Source organism: Panulirus ornatus, chromosome 3 (assembly GCF_036320965.1).
Source record: "Panulirus ornatus isolate Po-2019 chromosome 3, ASM3632096v1, whole genome shotgun sequence".
Classification (NCBI taxonomy): Eukaryota; Metazoa; Arthropoda; class Malacostraca; order Decapoda; family Palinuridae; genus Panulirus; species Panulirus ornatus.
The window spans coordinates 63,760,936-63,772,790 of NC_092226.1; the positions used below are offsets into that span (position 1 = coordinate 63,760,936).

Sequence of the window (11,855 nt, forward strand, 5' to 3'; positions counted from 1 at the left end):
AGACGGCTTGCTAATGATTTGCTGCGCCGCTTCCCAACGCTGCAGGTGAGGCAGATGGACGGCTGGAGGGAAACACGTCAACACAGTGTCACTAGAAGTGGCTGCCAACCTCCTCACTCTAGGACAGCCATGCGAAGCCAAGAGGAAATTTCTCGTCCCTGAAAAATGAAAGAGGTTACACCTGCACTCCCGAACACCGCTGATATATGTAGATATACATGCATTGTGTATGTATATATATATACATACAAGGTCACTGAATGGATATATGGTATAAACGTGCGTCAACGTATAATGATGACCTGTCGAGAAGCCGGGAGAGGGATGTGAGGAAGCCGTACACAGCAAAGTCACGAGATGATGTTGGCAAGTAGAGTGGAGGCGGCTGGACACAGGGATCACATCGGATCCAGAAGCGACGACAGACGTCAAGAGTTCAAGATGAGGAGACACACATTGTTGAGTGTTGTGGATGGTAGAGCTTGTGTCATGTTAGCTGCTGCACAGTGTCTTGGCCTACGTCAACCCCTCCCCTATCGCTCCATCTCCACCCTGACGTCCCTACTATCCCTCACATTACCGAGGATAGATGGATGAGGATGGGAGCCACTAGCCCAAGATGCTTAAGGCAGGGTTGATGGTGAAGGGGGGGGGGGGCGGCTCAGAGAGAGAGAGAGAGAGAGAGAGAGAGAGAGAGAGAGAGAGAGAGAGAGACAGACCACCCCTTCCCCAAATTCGCCAGAGAAAATCAACGGATTTCTTTCAAGTTTTTTCTATCTTTCGTCGATCAAACGTTGGTTGTGGACACTCACGTTACGAGGTGTGATGCTGAGGTATCTGTAAGATACCGTCTTCTCCATCGTCTTACGCCTGTTGAGTCTTGTCACTGTAGGCTACGGTATTTGCCCTGACCTGTGGCTTGATCTTGTCATGTACAGTCAGACGTATCGGCAGGTTGCTGCCTCACTCATATTCCTCATACTATGTGTAACAAGGAAATCTAGAAACTGAAAACATATCATTAAGAATGATATTTCTTTTTTTTCCTTCATTTCTATCCTCCTCTCCCATGCCTAAGGTGGTATGAGGAGCTCATACTCTCGTCCAACTCATTGCCATGCCTTCCCACGCACCAGCGTCGCCTCATATCCCTCCACGACTCTCCAAGACCTTGTCGTTTATCCAGCCTTTGGTTCAGAGGAGGTCACCTGGTGCCATCGTCAGTCCCATCTGATTTTCCACCTACTCTTTTTTTTCCCCTTTCTCGCTCACCCTTTTCCTCTCTACATTACTCTCTCTCTCTCTCTCTCTCTCTCTCTCTCTCTCTCTCTCTCTCTCTCTCTCTCTCTCTCTCTCTCTCTCTCTCTCTCTCTCCTGTTTTCTGGCCTCTTTTCCTATGTAATTATCTCATCCTCTCTTCCTTTCCCTATGTCTAATGATTTATTTTTTTCCTTCTTTGCACCCCATCCTTTCCTGATATTCACATGTCCTCAGTCTACAGCCTTAGTTTGCCTATTCCCTAACCACCTTGTTAGTCAGTCTGGCTCATCATTACTTCCTCTTTGTAACCACCTCGTCTCCCTAACTCTCACTTGAGTATCAGTTAACACATTACCACTAAAGAGAACTCTTCCCACTACACTAGTAACCCCTGGTGGACGACCTTCCCACTACACTAGTAACACCTGGTGGACGACCTTCCCACTACACTAGTAACCCCTGGTGGACGACCTTCCCACTACACTAGTAACCCCTGGTGGACGACCTTCCCACTACACTGGTAACCCCTGGTGGACGACCTTCCCACTACACTGGTAACCCCTGGTGGACGACCTTCCCACTACACTAGTAACACCTGGTGGACGACCTTCCCACTACACTAGTAACCCCTGGTGGACGACCTTCCCACTACACTAGTAACCCCTGGTGGACGACCTTCCCACTACACTAGTAACACCTGGTGGACGACCTTCCCACTACACTAGTAACACCTGGTGGACGACCTTCCCACTACACTAGTAACCCCTGGTGGACGACCTTCCCACTACACTAGTAACCCCTGGTGGACGACCTTCCCACTACACTAGTAACCCCTGGTGGACGACCTTCCCACTACACTAGTAACACCTGGTGGACGACCTTCCCACTACACCAGTAACCCCTGGTGGACGACCTTCCCACTACACTAGTAACACCTGGTGGACGACCTTCCCACTACACTAGTAACCCCTGGTGGACGACCTTCCCACTACACCAGTAACACCTGGTGGACGACCTTCCCACTACACTAGTAACACCTGGTGGACGACCTTCCCACTACACTAGTAACCCCTGGTGGACGACCTTTCCTATCCCTTGACCACAGTGGAGTGTGTGGGTAGAAAAGATGTACAGAAGAAGGTTATGAAGGAGAGTGTAACAGGCACTTCAGATGGAGAGAAGCAGAAATGATAACCAATGAACGTGATGATATTAGAAAAAAGAATGTGTGTAATATAAAGGCTTGGAGATGAAATTACAGACACGAAAGCTGTAGATAGGTACAGATAGAATGCCCCAAGTATGTACATCATGATCGCAGTTTCTCGCGTTACGAAGGTGTCGCCAGGAACAGACGAAGAAAGATTGCATCTGCTCACATATTTTCTTCACCTGCCATGTATAATGAACCAAAAATACAGCTCCCTATCTGCATCCAGGCCCCACAGACCTTTCCATGCTTTACCCCGGACGCCTCACATCCCTTGGTTCAATCTATTGATAGCACGTCGAACCATATATACCGCATCGCTCCAGTTCACTTTTTCCCGCTTGTATGTTCCAAGCCTCGCTCACTCACAATATTTTCCACACCATCCATCTATCCCAATTTGGTCTTTCCCTTCTCCTTTCCCCCTCCACCTCCGAGACATACATCCTCTCTGTCAACCTTTCCTCACTCATTCTCTCCATATGTCTAAAGAGGACACCCAGTTTCGCAAAGGCAGACCCAGCTATGTAGGGTTTCCAAGATAGAATGGATTTTACAGTATTCCCAAGTATGTTCATCGAGTCAAGCGGTAGCATTACTCTTGCTTTACGCAGAATATTAACCTCCTTTCAAAACATCTTATTTTTCCTAAAGTTTACTGACTATCGTTCACCCCAACTCTCGTTTGCTTTCTTTTCTTTTTCACCCCTGCACCTTCTTCTTGGCCTCCTGTCGCTATCTCTTATTTCTCTCCTAATCATTTGCACTCCTTCCTTGTAAGTACCGCCCATATACCTTTCCTTTACTCTTTCACATGCAACTTCACTCTTTCATCCCAACACTCACTACTCTTTTCAGTCTGCCCACCTCCATGCATCCCTCCCACATGCCAGCATTGCTTCCCTAAATATCTCCCATTTATCATCCACTCTCCCAGCTTCATTTGCTTTCATTTTTGCCATTCTACTCTCAATCTTTCTTGGTAATTTTTCACACACGTCTCTTTTCCAAGCTCACTAACTCTGACCAGTCTCTTCTCACTCATACTGTCTCCTGTTTTCTGAAAACCTCTACAAATATTCGCCTTCACCTCCACAGGATAATGATCAGACGTTCCTCCAGCTGCCCTCTCAGCACATACATTGAAAAGTCTCTCTTTTACACGCCTATCAATTTGTATGTAATCCAGTAATGCCCGATGACCATCTCTCCTGCTCATATACGTATGATTGTTACGTCCTTTTTAAACCAGGTATTCCTAATCACAAGTCCTTTTTCAACACACAAATCCACAAGCTGTTCACCATTTCCTTGTACACTACTGAATTCCTCCATGACCCTCATTTATACCCTCAAATGACGCATTTAAATCACCCATCACTACTACCCGGTCCCCTACACCAAAGCTGCTGACTCACTCACTCAGCTGCTCCCAGAACACTTGCCTCTCATGACCTTTCTTCTCATAGCCAGGTACGCAAGAACTAATAATCACCATCTCTCGCCATCCAATTTCATTTTTACCCACATCAGACTTGAGATCACTTATACTTTCACGCCATCTCACAACTCCTGCTTTAGGAGTAGTGGTACCCCATCCTTATCTCTTGTCCTCTCATTAGTCCCTAACTTTACTGTGTGACATTTCCAAACCATTCTTTTCCTCTACCCTTGCTTGTTTCACTCAGAGCCAGAACATCCACTTTATTTCATGATACATACTACTTATCTCTCCTCTCTCCTCATCTTGGTTATATCCACACACATTCATACACCCCAGTCTGAGCCATCGAGGAGGATGAGCACTCCCCACTTGACTCCAGCATCTGTTCAATCTTCTGAAAATTGATATATACGTAGGGAATAGGGAGGTAGAAATGTTTCTCTCCTTCCCCAGGTGTGTACGCATTGACAGCACTTCGACCCCGGTATAACAAATCGTTCCAGTTCACTCTATTCCTTGCACGCCTTTCACCCCCTGTATGTTCAGGCCCCGATCGTTCAAAATCATTTTCACTCCATCCTTCCACCTCCAATTTGGTCTCCCACTTCTCCTCGTTCCCTCCACCTCTGACACATATATCCTCTTTATCAGTCTTTCCTCACTCATTCTCCCCATGTGGCCGAACTATTTCAGTACATCCTCTTCTGCTCTCTCAACCACACTCTTTTTATTACCACACATCTCTCTCACTCTTTCATTACTTACTCGATCAAACCACCTCACACCACATATTGTCCTCAAACATCTCATTTCCAACACATCCACCCTCCTCGGCACAGCCTGATCTATAGCCCACGCCTCGCAACCATATAACATTGTTGTAACCACTATTCCTTCAAACATACCCATTTTTGCTCTTCGAGATAACGTTTTCGCCTTCCACACATTCTTCAACGCTCCCAGTACCTTCGCCCCCTCCCCCACCCTGTGACTCACTTCCGCTTCCATGGTTTCATCCGCTGTTAAATCCACTCCCAGATATCTAAAACACTTCACTTTCTCCAGTCTATCTCCATTTAAACATACCTCTCAACTGACCTGTCCCTCAACTCTGTTGAACCTATTAACTATGCTTTTATTCACATTTACTTTCGGATTTCTTCTTTCACACACTTTACCAAACTCAGTCACCCGACTCAGTCACCAGAGCTGTATCATCAGCGAACAACAACTGACTCATTTCCCAAGCCCTCTCATCCACAACAGACTGCATACTTGCTTCTCTCTCCAAAAATCTTGCATTCACCTCCCTAACAACCCCATCCATAAACAAATTAAACAACCATGGAGACATCACGCACCCCTGCCGCAAACAGACATTCACTGGGAACCTATCACTTTCCTCTCTCCCTACTCATACACATGCCATACATCCTTGATAAAACTTTTCACTGCTTCTAGTAACTTACCTCCCACACCGTATACTCTTAATACCTTCCACAGAGCATCTCTATCAACTCTATCATATGCCTTCTCCAGATTTTCTACCACTTCTGAAACCGCACTGCTCTTCCCCTATCTGATGCTTTGTACATGTCTTCACCCAATCAGTCAATACCCTCCCATATAATTTCCCAGGAATACTCAACAAACTTATACCTTTGTAATTTGCACACTCACCTTTATCCTCTTCGCTTTTGCACGATGGGACTATGCATGCATTTCGCCAATCCTCAGGCACTTCACCATGAACCATACATACATTGAATATCCTTAACAACCAGTCAATAACACAGTCACCCCCTTTTTTGATAAATTCCACTGCAATACCTTCCCAACCCACCGCCTTGCTAACTTTCATCTTCCGCTAAGCTTTCACTACCTCTTCTCTGTTTACCAAACCATTCTTCCTTACCCTCTCATTTCGCACACCGCCTCGACCAAAACACCCTATATCTGCCACTCTGTCATCAGACACATTCAACAAACCTTCAAAATGCTCACCACATCTCCTTCTCACTTCACCACTACTTGTTATTACCTCCCCATTAGCCCCCTTCACCGATGTTCCCGTTTGGTCTCTTGTCTTACGCACTTTATTTACCTCCTTCCAAAACATCTTGTTACTTTCCCTAAAATTTAACGATACTCTCTCACCCCAACTCTCATTTGCCCTCTTTTTCACCTCTTGCACCTTTCGATTGACCTCCTTTTTTATTCTATACATCTCCCAATCATTCGCACTACTTCCCTGCAAAAACCGTCCAAACGCCTCTCTCTTCTCTTTCACTAACAATCTTACTTCTTCATCCAACCATATATATATATATATATATATATATATATATATATATATATATATATATATATATATATATATATATATATGTATATATATGTATATAAACTTCCAGCTGAGAACTACAGGGATGCTGTTGGCAGTTCCTACATCTTATGCCAACCTGTTCTTACTAACTTTAAACTTTCCCTGTACTTCTCCTCCATAATTTCTCAGCAGCGCGAGCTAACATCCAGACCCCCAGGGCCAGACGCCCTTGGATATATCATTATTCCAGAGACTCTTGGAGACGAACATTGTCCTCACCCCATTGAAGTGTACACTTTCATGTCGTAATATCTTAGGCCAAGAAATAGATCTTTTATGGAAACTTGAAAAAAGGACAAAATACAATAGTTTGAATGTCAGATACATTGTATTGTATGATTACTACCATCCGAGACAGTGTGTTAATTACGTACACGACTTGAATAATTATACAATATTTTGTTTTCTGAGAGCCAAGTGTTGTCGTGTTTATCTCCGAGGCAACACCCTGATGTAATTAACTCCGGCGTTTGTATTGTACATCTTCTAAGTACTAATTGAATTCTTTTGACCAAGCCACAACCCCACCACCACCAACCAGCAGCTTCTTCCACCACCCACCACATCTGACGCTCGCTTCTCAGAATAACTTTGAGCATCCTTTTGTTCTCCCCACCCGCCTCCCTTCCTCCCTTCAGACACAGAGAATCAGACCTTCAAAGTAATCAACTCCTTCCATTATATCTACTCCCTCTCCTAGACCACAATGAGACACTTCGGTATTTCTCTTTCCACCCGAATCATCCATGGTGACTCATTAACCCATCCTGGGGTGCATGAGTTTGCCTTCCCCCCCCTCCGTACCTTCCTCTTCCATTTCCCTTTCCCTCCGGCTATTACACCTCCCCAGGGCCTGGTCAGCAGCAGGTGGCGCCTGGCACTACGTGGAACCCACCTCGTTAAGTAAAGCTCCCGTCTTCACCAGAGCTCACGGCTTCGCATCAACGATCGGCTCCTTTTTTTTTCTCCCCTCCAGATCACACCCGTCTCTCAAGGCTCTTCTTTCCTTCCCTTGGTGTTGTCTTTTCTTCTGTCTCTTATCTGTTTCCTCGTGCGACATCGTCTCTTGGCAACGCTTCCTCATCTTGGTAATTATTCTGTAGGAGGAAATGACAGGAGTTTTCTACCTTGATTATGGTCGTGCTTTATACACTCTCTCTCTCTCTCTCTCTCTCTCTCTCTCTCTCTCTCTCTCTCTCTCTCTCTCTCTCTCTCTCTCTCTCTCTCTCTCTCTCTCCTCAAATATCACTTCTCCGTTTCTCCATCATATTTGGCGGATCTTCCCCATCCCTACTCATTGCCTGTGAGCATCTATCGCACCCTCCATCACATGTTTTCCCTAGACCGTACCTTTCTCTGTCTTCCACAGAGAGAGAGAAAAACCCATCCACACACACACACACACACACACACAGACACACACACACACACACACACACACACACACACACACACACACACACACGAAAGAGGACGAGAATTATTGACCCCTTTGAGAAAAAAAGGACAGTACCCTAGAGACTTGAGGAGTCCATGATAGATGATTTTGTACGAGCAATACATCATAGGACGTGTAATTGTAGTGAAGAAGACGGTGGTGTTGATAAACCAAAGTTAAGAACACAAGAGGATCACTCGTGGGATCATTAGGGACGTGAAATAGCGAGGGACGTGCCTACCTCAGAGATGACAAAAAGATCTAATACTGTGGGATTTCAGTTATGAAAAAGAACTGAGTGCAAGATTTTGTATCCTCATATATATCGAGTCATATGGAGACTCTATTTTCCTAGTGTGTATACACGACAAAACCTCCCACATTAACCCCCCTGTCGCCGAGCTCTCTACCACCATTAGAGACACTGATGAACCATCACTGCCAGAACCCTACCTCACCCAACAGCACGGGAGTTTGAGAATACCTCATAGGAGACACAGGGTTGGAATAGAGTGGTCATGTAATGCATGGGTTTCATCATGTGATTAATAATGAACGAAGAAATCAGACGCTGAGAGGAGCCATAATCGTGGAAGCAAAACAGACTTAAAGAATTTCTGTGTGAGCGTCAACCTGGGCATCTGAGTTTTGTAACTGTGGCACAGATCAGTGTTATGGGAGATTCTGATGTTTGCAGTTGATGTAGGAGGAACACATGATGTGTAACTGTAGATGCAAATGCGTGAGGCGGAGGGGACGGACATAAAGAAAACAAGCGAGGTGTTTCATATATTGACGTCTGAAAGAGCTTTGGGATGTATAGAGTACATGCAAGTGGTTCTACAGCTAGCCAGAACTGAAGGCAGAGAATGAATATAGCAGGAGACATAAACACCAGGGACATAGAAACTTCGAAAAGAAGAACGAGGACAAGGGCAAGAGGGAATTCAAAATCACTTCATAGATTTGTCTGGGAATAGATGTTACAATCAGAGAACATGTAATCAAGCTAATGGGTTCGGAGGCAAGAACTGCAGCAGATGATGTAAAGATAAGCAATGTGATGAATTTTTTTTCTAATCTAAAAGTGTTTTCGCACGAAAAGACGCAGTAACCTTAACGCCAGTGAGATGGAACAAGGAGGAGGTCCTGGATACGAATGAAATTTTGTAGAAAAAACACATATATAAAGACTAATAAATGGCCCTCATCCACAAAAGGCTAATGGTGCTGATAAAGTGTTCCACGTGTGTGGAAGAAATTGTATAGATAGGTAATAAACTACTCGTAATGTTGTTCAAGATGCCACTGGAGGAACGTGAAATACCAAGAGAACAAGAGAGGGCAAATGTGATACCCGACTTCAAGAAAGGACACCGGGAGGTGGTGCTGAACTACAGGATCAGTCTGTCTGTGACGTGTGCCCTGTCATAGACTGATAACGGTAACAGATAACAAAATTGGGTGATTGTTGGTGGAGGAAACCACCTTACTAAGACACAACGGACTCAGGGAAATGAGGTCATCCTCCTTGGACTTCTACGAGAGAGTGAGCTCCACCTAAGGCAAAGATGGATGGATGGACCATGTGTATTTAGACTACCGGAGAGCATTTGACACTAACCCCATAATGAGGTCGGTAGAGAAGCTGGATTTTCAGGTAGGAATTAGGGAGAGACTCCATTGATTTATAGAAACAAAGGACGTAAGTAAGAAAAAGCGTCCTTGAAATGGGTCAGGGGCACCGATGGTGTTGGACCATGTGTATTTGAACTACCGGAAAGCATTTGACACTTTACCCCAAAATGAGGTCGGTAGAGAAGCTGGATTTTCAGGTAGGAATAAGGGAGAGACTCCATCGATGGATAGAAACAAAGGACGTAAGTAAGAAAAAGCGTCCTTAAAATGGGTCAGGGTCACTGATGGTGTGCCGCAGGGGTCTGTTCTGGGACCCCTACTCTCCATGATCTATACCAACAACAGGAAGGACTGGACTCGTGCATGAATGTGTCTGTAGGAGATACCATGGTCGGTGGGGAAGTGAAAAGCAAGGAGGATTGCTTCAACTTACAGGAGGACCTAGACAATCTACTTTCTAATGAATCGATTCGAGTATTATAATTATCTTTCACAAATGTTTCAGCTGCAGGAAACTGTGTATGAGAGATACTTGGGCGTGGAAATTTGACCTAACCTCTCACTATAGAGCCCAACCTTAGGAGAAATGTACAGAAGACGGTAGTTAGGATCGCATTCAAGCACTAGGATGAAGAAATATTCGGCAAAATATTCACATCGCATATTTGGCCAAAACAAGAATATGTTTTTCAAGTTTGTCTACGTCAAATAGAGAAGGACAAAGAACTAATTGAGAAGGTCCAGAGGGGGCAGCATCGTGGTACAGCACAGTGAGATGGATGTTACGAGACCGTCTATGTGTCCCTCATTGAAGAGAGAAGAGGAAAAGGTGACTTGATCACAAACCTTAATTTTTGAAACTAGTTATATGATCAACGATTGCTCGTGAGATACAAGGACGGGTTTAACCAGAAGCCATCACAGAGAATTGAGTAAGATCTTGCCTATGATGTATGAGTAGTGGATGAATGGAAACAACTAAGTGATGTCATTGTGAATGTGGCCAGCATACAGATGTTGTAAGATGTTGTATGATACTTGTGAATGTGAGCAGAGATGGGGGCCCCATGAGTGTATTACCCCCTCCCCACCTACTGTATGAGTACGTGATCACACACACACACACACACACACACACACACACACACACACACACACACACACACACACACATACACACCTTCTCAGCTTGTGCTCCTTGGTCCTCAACATGATTACCAACTTCACATTGGCTCCAGTTCATTTCGTTTTTTCCCCCTCTCACTCTTTTCCCTGGCTAGATCCACCCCACTCTCTCTCTCTCTCTCTCTCTCTCTCTCTCTCTCTCTCTCTCTCTCTCTCTCTCTCTCTCTCTCTCTCTCAGCGTTTTTAACTCTCCTTTCTCACTCTTCCCTCCCACTGGTTTGTATCTTTACCGTGTTCCTACCTCTCTATACCACCTCACTATACCACCTCACTATACCATCTCGCTCATACAACCTCTCTATACCACCTCACTATACCACCTCACTATACCACCTCACTATACCATCTCGCTCATACCACCTCTCTATACCACCTCGCTCATACCACTTCGCTCATAATACCTTGCTAATACTGTCTCGCTAATACCACCTTGCAAATAACACCTCGCCAATGCCACCTCACCAGTACCACCTACCCAATACCGCCTCGCTAATACCACCAAGCCAACACCACCTCGCTGAAAACCACCTCGCTAATACCACCTCGCTTTTACCCCCCCTCCCTGCAGCTCAACACCCACGACTGGGTTGAGCGGGCGTCGGTGTGGGCCGTGCACCAGACCATGTTCCGCGTCATCAAGGAATCAGAGTACGTGGACGAGCGGCAGCACTGCTTCCTCCTGCAGACGGCCATGCAGGAGTCGCGGTACCTTAGTGTGGAGACGCGCCAGGACCTCCTCAGGATCGAGAACGCCTGGCACCGGGCCGTCTACAACGCCGTCACCAGACTCGGGGTGAGTGCGTTCCTCTTGAAGTGTCGGGAGGAGGAGAGAGAGGGAGGGAGGAAGGAGGGGTTTCCTGTAGGGATAGAGGCCTGCATCAGAGGGAGGGAGCATACAGCCGTCAGGAGGGAGCATACAGCCGTCAGGAGGGAGCATACAGCCGTCAGGAGGGAGCATACAGCCATCATGGAAGGGAGCATACATTAGTTGGGAAGAAACATACACCCTTAAGAGGAGAACATATATTACTGGAAGGGAGTCATACACTCTGGGCAGGGAGTATACACCGCTGTCAGGAAGTATACACCATTAGAAGGGAGTCATACACCCTTGTGAGGGAATACACACCTATGGGAGGAGGAACCATTCACCAGTGCAAGGTATACACCTCGGAAAGGAGGAGATTGGAGCGCCACACAACACTTGGTGGTAAGTCGCTGAGGTTATCAATGTGGGAAGCAAGAACTGTGGTTGTATACACACGAGTGGGAGGTGAGTGAGGCCAGACACCAC

At 45.8% G+C, this 11,855-nt stretch overlaps 1 protein-coding gene across 4 annotated transcripts in view; it reads left to right on the top strand.

Moving 5' to 3' along the window:
• Nucleotides 1-11,855, top strand: part of Syn2 (Syntrophin-like 2) — a 946,823-nt gene that overhangs the window by 928,495 nt on the left and 6,473 nt on the right. For all 4 annotated transcript variants that reach the window (XM_071688033.1, XM_071688064.1, XM_071688042.1 and 1 more), the window contains one exon: nt 11,130-11,354. In XM_071688033.1, coding sequence (XP_071544134.1) covers nt 11,130-11,354 — 225 coding nt within the window. The remainder of the gene's footprint in view (nt 1-11,129; nt 11,355-11,855) is intronic.